This window comes from Sabethes cyaneus, chromosome 2 (genome assembly GCF_943734655.1).
Source record: "Sabethes cyaneus chromosome 2, idSabCyanKW18_F2, whole genome shotgun sequence".
Lineage (NCBI taxonomy): Eukaryota > Metazoa > Arthropoda > Insecta > Diptera > Culicidae > Sabethes > Sabethes cyaneus.
Window position 1 is genome coordinate 376,950 of NC_071354.1, and position 18,072 is coordinate 395,021.

Genomic DNA, 18,072 nt, shown 5'->3' on the forward strand with positions numbered 1-18,072 from the left:
ACTGATCCTGTGAGCATGTAGTTTATACATGCATACCATCATTTTGTATCTTATTTTTTCGATTTGTATATACAGTTAAAATACCTGCATGGATGATTCAATTAAAGGTGACAAGTGTAGTGTCTACTAATTAATTCGAAAATTAAAAGGAAAACAAAATATTTCATATCATGTCAATTTTTGGAAGAAAACTGCAACATCGTTTTAGCAATTGTTCTTATTTCTCGGAGATTTGCTATGTTCAGAATTTATTCTAATAAACACAATATCAGTCTACTATACACACATTTAATCACACCAATCATCAAAGGTTGTTCTAGCTTAGCTATTGTTTACGATACAAAAGTAATCCACTGTCGTGGACACCTACTGATAGCAAACCGCCTAATGAAATTCAGCTTTGCAGCACACTTTGGGCTGTCCGTTTTCCTATTTATCTATATCTATACACGCACTTCCTATCGTGAAAACCCTGAACCGAATACAACCGAAACGAAATCATCCGTAAGGCACTTTATTTCAATCAAATATTTATCAAATGATCGCATCATAGATTGTAAAACTCGTCTTTCACCGCAATCTGGGATCTGACCAGCTTCCATTCGTGACCGATTCTGATTCTCTGCCGAGTGTATCTGGGTAAAAAAGGACTCGGAAGGAAACACACCTATGAAGCTTTTTACTATTCACTGCCATCTGCACAGTTATCTATTTATTTACGTTGAGCTTTGCACACGGTACCGGGATTTGAGAAGTTGAACTTTGACCGCAGCCTCCTTGTGCCGCCTCATTCCGACGATGCGGCAATAAAAGGAAAGTTTCGAATAACCTTTCTGGAACGAAACGCTGTTATAAGTTCGAGTCGTAGATATGTAGCGTTGAGAAAACTTGCTCATGCATTAGTCGACTTGTTTAGAATATATATCTATCGACATACGTTCATAGTCGTGAATACAGGCACAGGTTGACTAGCAAGAAAACATCCTCTCTTCAGCTACTATTTCTATTGACAATCTAATGGGTTTTCATCGATTATGAATATGTTGAGAAAAGTGTAGTGGAGTAAAAGCATTATAAAGGATAATCTAAACATGGACAGGAAAAGATTACCATAAAATAGTGTTTACTTGTGCTACACTCCATACACGAATTAGTTGGACTGCCAATAGGATTATTTAAATGCGAATAATAAAACTGAGAACAAAATATTCATTGCAGCAGGTAATTCATTATATTACACTCTTATCAATATTTGATACCGTGAACGCACATAATTACGTTCAGCTCCTAATCCAGATCATTCAACTAAAATAATCGATTTTTAGAAGATTGAATTAAAATTCATTGTCAATGAGCATGCTTTGATTATAAGCTTTCACGCTGACTAGGATTTTTGATTCAGTTTTCTTAAGATCGATTACTTGGTTTGAGTGATCGAAATTAGAAGTTGATCGGAATTATGTGCCTTTACGATTCCATCTCTAAAACTCAATACCTGGTTAACTCTCTAATGGGTAATATGCCCTCTAAACGGTCTTCGCTTTGCTGATGTATATCTTCATTGAGGATTGGTCTGACAGTGTCCTGCCATTATGCTTAGTTTTTTTTAAAGCTTTTGATACCACTAGGTAAAATAAACTTCTTTAATTGCCGTAGTCCAGATGCGGCAAGCTAATTTTCCTTTACAGTGTTGATTTTCCGCTGTTTGAATTCGATTTTTTAATATAAGGATTTTTAACATAAGGGGGGTCAGATTTGAAAAATTCGTTTTAGGCTATTTACATTAGCGGTACGCTTTAGCACTATCAGGTGCAATCGGGGTTATTTATAATTTAACTTGAAGGTACGGTACGGTGTTGAGGTGATGCCTCCCAGTTGGCTTCGAAGTAAGACGCTGGCCTAATAAGCCAGTCATTATATGTTGGAATCTCGACTGGGAGAGGCTCTTAGAGTCAATAGGATCGTAGCAACTGACCCTGCAATTGTCCTATACTCTAACAGCTGGCTGCGAAGTCTGTCGTATAAAAACAGAAGGCCAAATTTCGATACCGGAATGTAGCACCTAGACTTTGCTTTTTTTACGGTGATGAGGAGCCTGAGAATAATCTCAAGCAAAAGTCATTTGGCCTCGAATGGCCTCAGATAAGAATAAAAATTAAAACCATAACCACCGGTTTGTCAAAGCAGACTCGGTAACCCAGCAGCTACAGAGTACCCTCACATTGTTCGATGTAGCACGATATTTGGACTACACCGAAAATAATTGCGTGGAATTTCAGAGAGATGCCTGAGAATCAGAGGAATGTGAATTAAATTGCTGATGATAAGGTGTATTTCAAATTCACGCAATGATGATCAGTATTGTCCAAGCATTGTTTTATGTTCATTTCACAAAAGACCATTTCAATTTTTAATTTTCGTTACAGCCTTGTCTGTAATGATATTTTAAAGTCCACAGAATAATGCACTCATTTCAATGCAGAAGATTTAAAAACAAAAAAAAATGAAGATCTAATGAGTTACATTTTAATTACGCATGAAAAAATTATAATATTCATATAAAACCATTCCCCATAATCCCAACTGGACAGTCGATTATATTTCACAGTTTGCATATCATTTTTCCCAGTACATACAATGTTCGTTCTTCACAAAAACACATTTATTCCCTCATAAGAAAGCATAAAAGCAAATGATAAGTAATCTTTGTCGTAAATCAATTTTCACGTATTTTTATAAATGTTTATATTATTCGTACTTGTAGTTCTGATGACGACTTTCAAATAAAAGATTTGTATGTAGCCAATAGATTATAACGATATATTGCATCACGGTTCAATAAAAAATGATTGTTAAATGCTTTTCCATCCGATATTATAAATACAACACATTAGCTTTAAAACATTCAGTTGCTCATTCAAACCGCTGATTAAGTATTTATTGCTTTGCAATGGTGAACTGATAGTTCGATCCTTTCAATAAAAGCTGGATTTATGTACTGTTCCACACACCTTTATCTACCTTACCAGTGCAGCAAAGCAGCACAAAAACGTATTTTTTCATCACGAATCTGGCCCAATTAATCCACTAAAGTTGCAAACATCAAATCCAATTAACCCAAGCAGAAACGAATAAACGCAACCAAAGCTGAAATACTACCAGTAATCCATAGAATGGGTGGTATGATTTATCTCAAAAAGACAGAAAAAATATCCCGGTACCGTATTGAATGTGCTCCTTTCTATTTGTTTGCAACCGGTGGAAAACCGGTATGAAATTTCTGTCGACCATACCTATTGCAGCCCTATTCAACTCCATATATGCATAAAAGACTACACACATATACAGACACAACGACTAACAGACATATTCTAATCACTTATTTTTCCACGATTTCACTAAGAACACCAACCATGCTTTTATTTAGTTTTCCGGTCGTTTGCATTGCCAGTTTGAATATTAGTTCATGTTTTTTTCTATTGGACGTTTATCGCGCTCTCAACTCGCTTTACTACTCAGATCTTTAAAAATACTGTCTGATTTTGCATTCTATATACAAAAAGCCAAAAATTGCAGCAATTTGCTTGAAGAACGAAGGTCCTGCAACATGACACATTATTTTCAGAACGCGGTACCTTTATACTAGAATAGAATTGATTTGTGGTAGACTTATAGTAAGACTAGATTCCTAATACACCTCCTCTGGATATTTCTTAGTTTATATATCACGAAATTGATACAAAAATCTACATATTTTTCGGTCTCTGATTTGTATTGCATTAACCTTAGACGCTAGGTGTCCGTCCGTAGTAAAAAGTGCTATCTTAATGCAGTTCATCTAATATTAACCGTTTTATTTTGATCTCGATGGCAGTCACAAAGAGACTAGTTGTGACGGGTTTAACTTACTGTTGCTCACTGCTGGAGCTTGGAGCACTGGGGCGAAGTTATCACTTAAGGTTTTACATTTGGTTTTAATAATTGCTTACTTACTTACTAGCCAAAGCGGAATGATTTTGATGTCATTTGCGTCTAGACACAGGCCGAGCATGAAGTCGATAGTTATTGAGCCAGTGCTGTGATTAATCCCAGTAAATAAAATACAAGCGGACTAAACAGCCATCGAGAAGCATTACTGTTAGAGATAGAACTCATCACGAATTCCAATTCATTCAACGCTAGCTCATAGTTCCTTGTATAAAACTGATGGATATCGCTAATCTGTAATATAATTAGAAATAGATGAAGAAAAGAAAATCAATATAACATTCGACTTTATGTCTAATTGAATCGTTTGTTTGAGAAACCCCACAAGCGCCATTTGACATGACTTCTAACCATAGGAGTTGAAATTAGAACATTTCTTTTCATGTACCTGTCAGAACAAAGGAAATGCAAATTAGGTGTTAATGTACGATTTTTCTCGGAGACACGGTCTCGCAAACCGCGGACCAACCGCAGAATGAAGGTCTCTTAAATAAAGGTTTCAAATCCAATCCATCAAACCATATTTTGACACATTTGAGGGTTATTTAAAAAAGTTTGCTGAACGATATGCTAATTTTAGTTATAACATTTTTCTCTTTGGTATTGTTCATGGTGAGACTCGAATCGTTTACATTAGAAAAGCGAGATATGCTCTGTCTAGGATCGATGTGGGTAAGGTCGATTATATTGTTCCTCTGCGTTGTCATGTCTTCCACTGCTGGACGGGAAATTATCGGCATTTGAGTGGAAAATACTGCATTAGGAACTTCCATGGAACTAGGAAGGAGGCATATTTCGAGTTAATACTAGAACAAATTATTATGATATCCGGTATTGAAGTATTTTCATATCCTCCATGCCATAAGGTATAAGAGAATAAAAATTCATTCAATACGCTGGAAAGTCCATTGGAAAAGCAATCATACATATTAAATTTAAACGATTCATGACCCAGGAAAGGGCAATCTGATAATGTATTGCTGTCGGCATTGTGTTGTAGCGAGTCAAGCAAGCAATCAAGACCTGTTATTGCGTTGTTATATCGCTTATTGTTGCCTATGTGGGGTGCTATTATAATTAAACACATTTTACCACTACACTGTTGATGTTATTGTTTGTGAACAAATACGAGTTGCTCTCAACGGATCCGCTCGGTTCAATCGCTTCCAAAAGCAATATCCTGCGATGAGCAGCGAGCATTGACGCATGAGAGTTGATTAATTATTCTCCACTAATTCCGGCCCGATTTAATTGCTCTTCATTATCGTGTTCACGAGTTCGGCGCTATACAGGCTTAGTCAGCGGAACGTAGTCGGAAAAGGATGAATTTATTGGATGGGGAAACCTGTTTGCGGAAATGGGCCCACAAAGAAGGTGTGAAATTTCATACAGCACTAATTCAATATTTGACTTAAAGCCTTATTTGCTTTTTGGAGAATATTTCTGATTAATACTTTAAACGGCGAACTACCAGTGAAGCTTTATAGAGGAATTGCCAAACAAAAACTCACCACTAAAGGACAATTTCATCAGCGTCAACCATGTGAGAACAGTAGGGTAATTTGCCAATGATCGCACAGCTAAACCCCTGTGTTTTTAGTTTTAACGATATTTTCTAAACAAATAATTACAAATATACAGAAACTTGAAAATCTGAATCAGATACAAAATATTTTCACATTACATGGCCATTTTCACGAAATAAATAAGCTTTTCGTGGAAAAATATGCGATTTTTTGACAACGCTTGAATGCCCAATCATTAAACACTTCTGAAACCGTATTTTCCTATAGTTGAACACTTATTGTCCAATGGTTGGACATTCAATATATTGCACCGGTCTTAAAGTTAATTTGATAGCTTACTATTAAGAAGGAATACATTTTAAGATATATCGGCACCAACTACTCAAAAGGGCCAGTCTGCAAAATGTAAACAATCCGAGTGAGGGTTTCTTTCCCTATCCTAGTCCAGCAGAAAATAACCCTCACTCGGTTTGTTTACATTTTGCAGATTGGCCCTTTTGAAAAGTTAGTGCCGATATTCATTAACAATAATCAGCAAGTAGTTAACATGTTAGTAATTACAATATATTTCTCAAGGGATGATAATTTCCCCTTCTAATCTACGATGCTCTTATCCTTCATTTCTGTTGCTTTCCCGCAAATTTTTCTCTGTTTACGGTTCTCTCGAAGCGTACTTATATTTCCTGCGGCCTAATGGCAAGATCTGTTTTTTACAAGGGAAACTATGTTTGTTTCTCTCCTGGTTACTCGAAACAAATTTGTTAGCAAGATAATAATCTGAAAAACTGCGAGTATCCGTTTCCTTGCAGTTGAAAAAATGCACCATTCATTTTCGTCTCATCACCGAAACTTTATTTATAAAAGAAATCAAATTATAATATTTAGAATTTTTCAAAAGTAATGATAACAAATTATTTAGCTCTCAAAAAATCTGAAAACTAGCTCGTTGGCGAGAATTTAGAAAACAATATATTTTCAACGTTATATAAAAAAATTGTTTCAACCCGATATTATACTGCAATATTCATATAGAAGTGTCTAAAGTGTGCTGTCAGTACCTTTAACTCCGGAACGATTCGGTGATTCAAACTTCCTAATTTTTTCTTTAGTCTTTAGACTAAAATAATGATTTTTGTGAATACCCTAATTCAAGAGCAGGCCAAATCAAATACACGATAATAAAATTTTTCAGATAAGGTTCAAGTACACATGGTTTAAACAAACCTGGTAACCTGGAGTAGCTTTAATTCGCAATAGGACTATTTTTCGTGGAATTGTTGTATTCAAATAAAAAACCTGATTTAATCCACCTAGTGGTGAAAGGAACCTTTGTTATACGGTCTTACTTGCTATTTGAGATATAAATCGACGCGTTTGGTTTACATAAAAATTTTGGAAATTGAATAAGTTTACAAAATTTGAACTAAATAGAAGCACTTATAAATTTTAATAGTTCCTTTTCTCATGTAATCGCTAAGTAAGTTATTACTAATGAGAGTAAGTGCAAATAAAAGTAAGTTGTAAAAAGAAATATTATTCTTAACATATACATTGCGTAGTAAAGGTCTAGTTTATAGGTTTTTGAACTATGCATAATTTCCTGTAATGCCATTCTATTTGATTCACATCAATAAAGTTTTCTTGAATAAATTTCATCAATTTTTATTAACCTTCGGTACTCACGCTGTTGTATTTTGTACAACACGTGTAGGTGTTTTAATGCCATATTGTTATAAAGTTACAAATCGTTGTTTAACTCACGTATATTCTTCAATAAACTTGTTATAAGCAAAATTTCCTAACTATTCAATGCATTAATACTTTAAATTGTTAGGAAAATAGATCAGCATTAACCGACATTACGGAAACGAAGCAAGCAGCGTGTGAGGTGTACCACAATTGGCCTCAACTGGAATTTTCTCTCGTTTCTTCAAATGAAAAAATGTTGTCTCTATGCAGCAAAACTACCAGCAAATGTAAAATGTTTAAAATGTATCCGTCTGTTGGTAGTCGAGAAATTCGGAGTCAAAATTAGGGTATTTTTTATAATCAAAGTTCTACAGTTCCTAAACAAGCAAACATAGAGGTATACTATATTCAGTATAGTTGTGTATTTTGATTATTTGTACAACTTTGTAATACATGAAAAAGTCATACAACAATTACAAAGGAGCCAAAATAGAAAAACTGATTTTACAAATTCATATACAATAAATAAGATTTTTCTATCTTCGCTGAAGAGATAGAAGGTTACTGTATATAGCAAAATTTCTTGTAATAAAATGCTCTAAAACTTTGCAGAACACATCAATGTGTTATATTGAAACTGAAGAAAAATATTTTTTTTTATTTCACTATTAGGGGGATTAATCAAAATTCAAATTCTATCAGATGATAGAGCTTTCAATTTTAAGAAACTCTTCCAAAGGTTAGATATACTAAAAGTCAAGTTTTCCTAGCCAAAACTCTAGTGCGCACGTTTTCTTTGGTTTTGGGCTATTGTGCGTGCAAGTAACCGTGTTACAACAGTTGGCGCGAGTGTTCGAGGGTTAATATCTTTTGACCGGTAAAACCAATTCTTATGAAATTTTGTATATATATTCGTAGTGTCAAAACCTCTCGTTTGATATTAAAATAATTGAAATTAGGTAAATTATCTTGGTTAAAATCACTATAAATTATTGTTAATTTTGGTGTGGTGTATACGATTGCTCATAACTTTCGAATTAAACGTCCAATCAAAAAACCATTCAATAGTGATCTATCCGGCTATATTACCTGCCAAATGAAACTAATAGCGCTTAAATCGGTTTGGCCAACTCTGAGAAACAGGCGTTCATTTGTACCTTGTCAAAAAAGGTTTTTTAAAGCTAACTCTTAAACTGCTTGTCCATTTTCAATAAAACTTGGTAAAACGTTTAGTAATAGCAAGAGCTTTCGTTTGGTACTAAGATCGTTAAAATTGGCTGCGTGGTTCCGGAGAAAATCGTGTCACGTGATTTTCACATTTTTGCCTATAACTTTTAAACGAAAAGTCATACCACGAAACTATTTAGGAGTGATATACTAGGCAATAATACCTTTCAAACAAAAGTAAAAGCTGTCGAATCGGTTCAGCCATCTCCGAGTAACAGGCGATTGAAAATTTCGGGGCGAACACACACACACACACACACACACACACACACACACACACACACACACACACACATTGCTCAGTTCGTCGAACCCTATCGATTGGTATATGTGACTCGGCCCTCCGGGCCTTGGATCTATTTCGTGTTTGTCGACCAATTTCTAAACCTTTGTTATATAGTATAACAAAGGTAAAAACAAAAGCATGTATATAAAATAAAAAATTAATACTATTACATAAATTTTCATCGGAAGATTTTTGCGTACAAATGAAAACCATTTGTAAACAGTGCCATAAACATAAAAACTGTCAAATACACATGCATAATGAGAAGTAATGCGGTTTTTTCATGCTATGTCAGTTCTTGTACAAGCTTAGGACCATCGTTGCTTTATTGTCCAATGATTAAACCAGTGGTGCCCAGGTATAGGCATGGTGCGGGCCAAATCAGATCGCCTATGAATGCCGCGGGCCGCAATAATCTCTGGCCATTCCTGTACATAACAAAATGTAAAATAGGCGACAACAAAAACAATTTTCTAGGAATCACCATGAGATTTGAACCGGAAAGCATTCAGATTCCCAACATGCGCGAGGCATAACGATTAAACTGAGGGACTCCTATGTCATCAAAAATGTTTTTCCTAAGTTCACCATCTTTCAAATTAGTCCGCGGGCCGCACGAATCATCTCAATCACTCGGTTATGTTTTGTGATTTTCATCGAATGTTAGCGTTCTGGTTTCCTATAAACTATAATAGTACGTAGTTAATTTTTAAATATACATATAACTGAGCTTAATTACATTCTTTATTAGCATGCAATTGATCCAGGAGCATTTTAAGTTAATTTAAGGGGGCATAGTAACTTTTACACAATATTTTTTGCCTTGTTTCAAATATTGTTTTCTACATAACACGAAAGGCGAATCGATTCGAGTTTTTTGCATTCTAAGTAGGGTACGGGAGGGTATTTTCAGCAGGTTTCTAAATTCAGTCTATTTGCTTTTTTTCGCCAATAAAAATACTTTGCCGACATACAAATTTAATATGTTATAACTATTTTCTCAAGACTGCAAGTAATCTACTATTTTTTATTCAAAGAACGTCAAAACCACCTGTTCTTCTACTGGAACTAGGCCATAGGCCGAAAAAATAGATGCCATCGCTTAAGGTGAATCGGTACTGAATCCAAACATGGACGGAAAATAGGCGCCCATATGAGGCATCCTCCTCCTGGATTCAGTACCGTTTCACCTTAATTGGCTGAAAATACCCTCCCGTGCCCTATTGCATTTTATACCAATATTCACAATTTTGTTTACAAATGGGAACCTCTTCCCCCTTCCCTACTGTCCTTGAATAGGATCATTCGAAAAAATCATGAATTACGGTATCATGGATTGGCGCTCGGGGGCTTATCCGAAATGAAAAATTCCAAAGCGACATGAAAGTATATTAAATTATTTTATCTTTGACCTATCTTTTATTAAAAATTTGAACGCATAACAAAATGGCGGACATTCAAACTTAAAAGTCAGTTTTTTAGTCGAAAAGTTGACTTTAAACGTTTTTAAAAAATACATAAATTGCAATGTCGTAAAAAGGATGATTCAAAGACTAGATAATTTTTTGAAATGTAAAAAAAGTAAGTGAATTGCTTGAGCCGTTCTTGAGATATTCATGGCACCGATTTTGAAAACCCGGTTTCGAGAAAAACGACGTTGAAGTTTTTATTCGCAGTGTAATCACTTATTCAGACATGCGCGGTACAAATAGCTGTAATTTGTCATCTTTTGAAAATCATCTAAACGGTTTCAAACACATATACTCAAAATGTTAATTTTTGGATATGAATAATAAAAAATATTTCGATATATTAAAATTGAAAAAGTACTATGACTTCTTAAAAAAATGCTTTGTCCCGAATTTTAATCCTTTAATGATGAGAATTTCGGTTTATTTTTCTTGTCGCTGAGTAAAAAAATTAACGGCCAGTCATGTATCATCGACCAAAAATCTGGAACAAAAATAAGGCTTTCGTGAAATTTTCACTATTAAAACATGAAAAGTCATAAATGTTTAGAAAACCGAATTTTCGGCCATAACTCAGAAATAACAAATAACGCGATCGTGAAATCTATATATATTAAAATGAGCGTGAGTATGTTTGTATGTTTGTATGTTCCACCATAACTCCAGAACGCCTTGACCGATCTCCACCAAACTTGGCACACATGTTCCTTGATATAAGAGAATCAGCACTGGGTGGTTGACAAAAGGCAGGGGGGGTTCGCAACAGGGGCGGAGGCCATAACTCCGAAATGCCAAGACGGTTATTCATCAAACTGGGCACAATTGTTCCTTGGCATAAGAGAATCAACACTTGAGGGTTAACAAAAATGAGGGGGAGACGTTCCCTGACTGGGGCGAGGGTCCCTAAAAGGGGGGGCATAACTCCGAAACGCTTTGACTATTTTTTTTTATCAAACTTTCATATATGTTCCTTGATGTAAGGGAATCAGAACTGAAGGGGTTGACAAAAGAGGGGGTCACAGGGGGAAGACTCCGAAATGTTTGGACGGTTCTTCCTTAAGTGACGGTGGGACAAAAAAGAGAGCTGATGACAGGAGGTTGCTGACAGGAAGGAGATGTTTGATGTGAGACACCCTTTACTAAAAGACTATAAATTGTAAAGCACAAAAAAATGTTTTGAAAACAATTTTAAACCATGTTTTTCCAAATTCTCTTTAGAGTTTTTAAGTAAATTAAGCGCAACCTCGAATTTGTTACTAATATATAAAATTGTTTTCTTTTATAGTTGTTCGAGGAAAGTTTCATGAAATTGGGACACCCTGCGGTCATTTTGTAAATGTTTTGTCAAAATTTGATTTCGTTTTTATTGACGCAAATATAAATTGATACGAAATCTAGCACATTGTTTTTTTTCATAATTTATTAAAGTTAACAGGTAAAAAATCACCCCAATGACAGAGTTAACTACACAACTACAGATAAATTATACTACAAGCAAATATACAACATAAATGAACAAGAAACACGTCTAAAACTACACTTATTTGTTTCTCGCGATACATTAAATTTAAATACATAGTAACATCCCAAGTAACATTTTTGTTGTATAATAGCTTATCAGGCACTTGTTCCACGGGATTAGCTGTACAATAGTTTAATATGCTATCATACAACAAAAATGTTACTTGGGATCTGTTCAAAATGCGAGACATACTACGTATTGGCTCATGTAAGCCATAATTTGTTCTTGCTGGAGTAACGTTGAGAAACGAATGAGATCGAAGACTACGGGGACGTATATTGATATCCAGCATGCTGAGCAGTGTAGAGGAATCAATATTACCCTGCAGAAGATCACCAATAAAACATGCTTTTGCCACATTTCGTCTCTCCTCTAGTAAATCCAAGTTGATGAGCATACAACGACTTTTATAGCTGGATGCGAAGCGGATGAATTTTCGCTGAATAGCCTCGACGCGTTGAGTTTCATTTTGGTAATACGGGGACCAGGCGACCGACGCATATTCTAGCACAGGTCGCACAATTGAGCAATATAATGTTTTTAGGCAATAGATATCCTTGAATTTTTTCTCAAAGCGAAATAAGAAGCCCAGCTGTGAAGAAGCGTTAGTCACTACGTATGAAATGTGGTCCTTGAATGTTACTTTAGTGTCCAGCAGAATTCCCAAATCCTTAACTGTGGATTCATGGTGCAAACGTGCGCCTTCTAAGGCATAGTCAAAGTGAAAAAGTGAGCGTTTCAGTTAGCAAAATGGTAACTAACGCTGGCTGTGTTAGGTGCAACGTTATCAACCATGCGTTACTGCAACTTGCGTGCTATACAACGGTTACAAGCGACATTCAGGCAATCGAGCAGTTTGCTCCTGCGCTTTTTGCAGTTTTCCCGTTTCACTGCCAGGGCGGCGCAGATGTGCAGCTTCAGGCAGCTTCAGGCGAAAGCACGAAAGCGAACAGTTCGACCGTTCGTGCAACGTTGTCTTTTTGCCGAAGCGTATTCCAGTCGGGTTGCGTTGCGTCAACGCCCCCAAACCGATCGTACGGCGTTGGGCATTCATTCCTGCTCACCCGGGCTCTCCCGCTTAGCTCTGCGACGCTGCGCGTTCGTCATATTATTCTCATTCTCGCGAGCTGGACAAACTGGGTTGCCAGCCTGGCGGCACGGGTAAATTTGTTCGCGCTACCTCTTAGCTGGTCGCGCTCCTGTTACTTTTCCGACCAGCTGAACGGCTGAAACATCCGGGAGTTTCAAATTTGACAACAACGCTCCTACCGGTGCATTTTTTTTTCTTTTTTTCTTTCTTTCTTTCGCTCAGCAAACGAGCAAGCAAATGAACGACTCTCACGAATCAAAATGGCAGCGATTACTAGCGTGTTTGCTAGCGCCACGCCGGTCGGCACTGGAACCAATCCACTCAATGGTGACTTGAATGCCTTCTAGGGCAAATATTTAACACAATTTTTTAACAACTTTAAGCAATATTCTGTTAATAAAATGCTTACATGTGATGCGCGTACCGGTCCGGGGATGGATTGATTCACCTAAGGGGACTTAGAAAGCATTCATAGGGCAACATAATTCAAACTTCAGCAAACATTTTAGTGGGAATTGCAGGTGATATTCGGTTAGCAAAATGCTACCAAGCATTGTTTTTCAGAATATATTGGAATTGCGTTGTGATTTAGGTATATATCCTATACGTAAAATAAATAAATAGCTTTTACGCTGAAAAATATTGATTGTCGTTAGTAAAATTGCTATAAAAAATTTAGTTAATTTTTTATTACTAATATAAGTAACAGCGTGATAAAACACGGGCAACGCCATTATCTGAAAAAGTGTATTGCACAGGCAACTTTTTCATGGCCTTGGAAAAGTTATTTTTGTTGTTTCGTCTTCTGTCACCCGCCTGGCTATTCTATGTGGGTAAAAATTCAACAGTTGGTGGTGCAAAGTTGATTCTACTTCATTGCTTATTTATGCAAACGAATAATTGCGTCTGAACGTAAGAAAAACTGGAAGATAGGCAGATTTTAAAAGCCGGTTTCCAAATCATAGGTCGAGAAATTTCTCTCTTCCCATCTCTACGTTTATAGCAGAAGCGTAGCTTGAAGGCTGATTTTTGAGATTAAAGAAAAAATACGAAGAAGAAACCACATCCAGATGCGAACAGTTTTTCTTGCTGCGAATAATTAATAAATATTTTCGCATAAAATTATGCCTACAACGATGAAGGATGATAATCTAATAAACGTCATTCTCTAAGTACATTTAAGCCTGTCTAATTTTGAAGTTGATGGTAGTGACTGGCAAAGCTGGAAGCCGGTATTTGCGCCTAGAGGGTGTATGAGATGAAAAATGTTATTATCTAATCAGATTAACGCTTCATGTTGCAGAGGAAGCTAGCTTATGACACGTCTTTCAACTTCACACGTGCCGTGATTTATCAGATTCTGCTCCTTGTGGGAGTACATGCATGAAAATGGTTCCATGAAAGGGGAGACTTGCTAAAAATCCATTACCTCTCGTTAAGTACTGTTTTGTATTCCGTATTTTCCGTCTAATGAGAATGAGTTATTTCGCTATAAATTTTATTATTTGGCCTACCAAAGACTCTGTTATTAGGTCTGAGTCTGCATGTTTCACGTAAATGAATCAATAATGTCAACACATTTATGTAATTGTAATTGTATCTGTTGATAGTAATGTGTAACTATTGAATTCTTGAACCATAACTATTGAATCCACAAATTTAGAGACGGAAACTCGACAACATATTCAATCTAATAAATGAACATTGTTTCTCAAACGGGTCTTGCTTACCTCATTCCAGCCATGCATATTCCGCGCCTGGATCATTACTTCATACACCGAGTTTGGCGATAACCCTTTTATCACATGCGACATAATAAAATGAGTTGGATCGGAACGGGTTAACGTTGGCACTAAAATCGTGTCTTCCCAGTTTCCCGGATGTTGATATGTTTCGTTCATCTGTAAGGATATAGGCCGTGTCGCGATAGCAGATGAAAATAAGTATTTTTTGTAATCAAATCAACGGCCAACGATGTGCCACAAAAATTCGTATTAGGGCGGGGGTCACAATCAAGATAATGTGGTGATTCCATCGGTAGTCGTTGGATTGTGTGTGACGTTATCATTGTAGGTCACCGTTCGATTGGTCGTTTCCAACGAGAATGACGGTGTGTTTCAGGACGTGAGATGTGATTTGGTAGCGGTGCCATTATCGTCGTTGTAAATGGCCGTGTCGTTTGGTCAGATTGAATCCGATCAAATTATTTTCAATGCGAAAGCGTCCGAGCAGCACGTGAAAAGAGAAATTGATGTTGAATAATTAGTCTAACGATTTGTGGTTTCTGTGGGGAAACCCCAGAATTATATTAAATCTTTTGAGGTGTGTTCTGCTTGCTGTATAGAACGATAATATGCATGCAATTAGGGTGCCTTAATTGATTTTCACTATGAATTTATAATTAGTTGTATTTTTTCACACTAGAAAATCAAATTTATTTATAATTTTTCCATTAACTTTTGCGGTTTTCACATTTCATTTTTCAAGTTCAATTTTTCAAGTTTTCCCGATGTGACCGCTATCTCCAAACTAAATAAATAATGATTAATTACATAAGTTGGCAAATAATCAAATGGAAATCTCAATTCAGAACTTAGATGGGTTCTATATAGAACTCATTCTAACATATTTCTTTTTGCATTGCAATTTTGGACAAAGTGTCGGCCCTTAAAGATCCTTGATACTTTAAATTTCAAAGTATAGGTCTCTCGGCTCAATTATATTTACGCAGAGTCCCAATTTAGGAAAGTTTGATTTTGGGCTCGATTCTCATCAAAAAATCATGAAAAGAAGACAGGGAAAATAAATGAGCCGTTCCGAATTATGGTGGCCTATTGACCATTTTGCAAATTTTACAGAAGACGCAATTGTCTAAAAAACTATAAAAATTCCATTAATATATTTTCTCTAAACCAAGTGTTCTAATGTGTAGGGTATTTGTGAAAGAGTATGACGACAGAATGTGGAATATAGTGCTCTGACACCATTTTGGAATCAAAGATGGCGACTTCCGGTTTTCTGAAGATATGACTATATGATATGCCGCATATGACTGAAAATAATGTAGAATTGCAGAATCCCAACAATATGGATATTAGATGAAAGGGTTATGTGGTGATTTCGCGAATTGACGGACATTTTGTTAAATGCGAACTGTGTTAAATGCGAAATAAATACGTCTTTACGCGACACGATCAATCACAAGACTGAGTTTATTTCTCCTTTCTCCCTATTCACACCAGTATTACTCTCTCAGTGCGGAGAGTACGTGACCCTATCTCTACTGCTTCTAAGTCCTCAACCACAGACAAACAAACAATATTTTTCTCTTATCGCCCCGCTCGATCCCTACATCTTCCTCTAACTCTACTCTTCAGTACGGACTTGATATAAGATCATATCCTTGAATTTTTCAGGTTTCCGGGTTACTCTCTGTGGTCTCTTCGAGATGAGATTTCCGTTACTACCTAGTCCCAGTGGTATAGTGGTCGTAGCGCAACTAGTAGTATCCCTTTGGTCAGCGCTAATTGTCGGAGTTATATCTGAAATAAAAAATAAGCTGATAAACGAGTACATATATATATATATATATATATATATATGCTAAAATAACAGCAAAAACCGAAATAGCGTCATACTTAAGGTTTGTTGAGAAATATCTTTTTGTAATGACAATTTTATACCAGTATCTGAAGGTGACTCATCTGGAAGACGCTTGACATCCTGTATATTCCGAACCAATCTGGCACCAGTCTCCCCAATGATGACTACTTTAGCCCCTTCTCTTGTTAAAACGGTAAACTTTTCCATAGAAAATGTTGGATCAGTCTTAGTTCTCTGGGGAATAGCAACAACTACTCTATCACCTGCTGCAATATGACATTCTTTTGCTCCTCGGCGACTATCAGCGAACTTTTTACTGGTTAACTTGGCAACTGCATCGTCCTCACGGACAGCATTCCTGTCTAATGTTCCATTGCGACTCCAAAGGCTTGGAAAAGTCCCGCGATACTTCCAACCAACTAGCAGCTCAAATGGGGTGATCCCTAAACGGGAATGATGCTTCCGTGTATTGTGGACGTGTACATACTCCTCTAGAGCTTCTTTCCAACTTCTATGCTCCTTTTTTGCTGCCGCCAAAGCTTTGATTACACCTTGGTTCTGTCGCTCGATAGCCCCATTGGACTGTGCACTTAAAGGAATTGACTTCCGAACTCTTACCCCTTTTGCCTCCCAATAATCGATAAATTCAGCGCTTTGAAACGGAGGGCCATTATCGCTCTGTATAATTAATGGTAATCCCCACACCATAAACATTTTACATAAAGCTGCGTTTGTACTTCGGGCATCCGTGTGCCTCATTTCGACTACGTGCAAATAACGAGAATAGATGTCGACACTCAAAAGAAACTGGCCACTGCCACAACCGTGTATAGACAAAAAATCTATTTGTAAAATTTCCCAGGGACCATTGGGAAGTTCACGGCTAGAAAGTGGGATTGGAGGATTTTTTCTGGAAATCGTTAGACAAGTCTCACATTTGTTCACGAAATCCGTTGCTTCTTTAGCCATATTGGGCCACCAGAAAAATTCTCGTAGGATCCGTTTTGTTGCTCCGCAACCGATGTGTCCTTGATGCGCAGTCTCTAATGCCTTTTTACGAAGTTCCTTGGGTAGAACAATTAAATCATCCTTGAAAATTAACGGATGAAGCGTTTTCAAGCATTTCGCCTGAATCTCGTAGCGCCGAAGTCGATCAGGCCACTTGCCTGTACGAATACCCAAACTAACTTCCTTTAACTCCTCGTCAGTTTCAGATGCGTTTTGAATTTCCATCCACGAAATATTCATGGTCGCTGCATCTAAGGCATACAGCATATGTTTATTATTCTCATCGTCGAATGGCTCATCCACTTGTGACTTACTTATTAACCGGGACAGCGCATCGGCAACATTAAGATGCCCAGGAACCCGTTCTATACGGAAATCATAAGGAAGAAGCCGTAATGCCCAAGCTTCAGCACGTGAAATAGCCCGTCTGCTAGTTCGATGAAATCCTCCGAAAATAAACTCGTTTGCCTCTGAATCGGTCCTTATAGTAAAGTGAATGTTGATCAAATATATAGCGAACCTTTCAACGCTCCAAACAATCGCAAGCGCCTCCTTTTGAGTCTGAGGATAACGTTGCTCTGCAACAGTGAGTGCCTTAGATGCGCAAGCAATTATACGTGGATTTCCTGCCGAATCAAATTGAGTAAGAACTGCTCCCAGTCCGA

At 36.8% G+C, this 18,072-nt stretch overlaps 1 protein-coding gene across 1 annotated transcript in view; it reads right to left on the reverse strand.

Moving 5' to 3' along the window:
• Positions 1-4,062: 4,062 nt before the first annotated feature.
• LOC128738637 (limbic system-associated membrane protein) overlaps positions 4,063-18,072 on the reverse strand; it is a 63,423-nt gene continuing 49,413 nt past the window's right edge. Inside the window, exons 11-12 of the mRNA XM_053833930.1 lie at positions 14,527-14,697; positions 4,063-4,221 (exon numbers count right to left, since the gene is read on the reverse strand). Of these exons, the coding sequence (XP_053689905.1) occupies positions 4,063-4,221; positions 14,527-14,697 (330 nt within the window). The remainder of the gene's footprint in view (positions 4,222-14,526; positions 14,698-18,072) is intronic.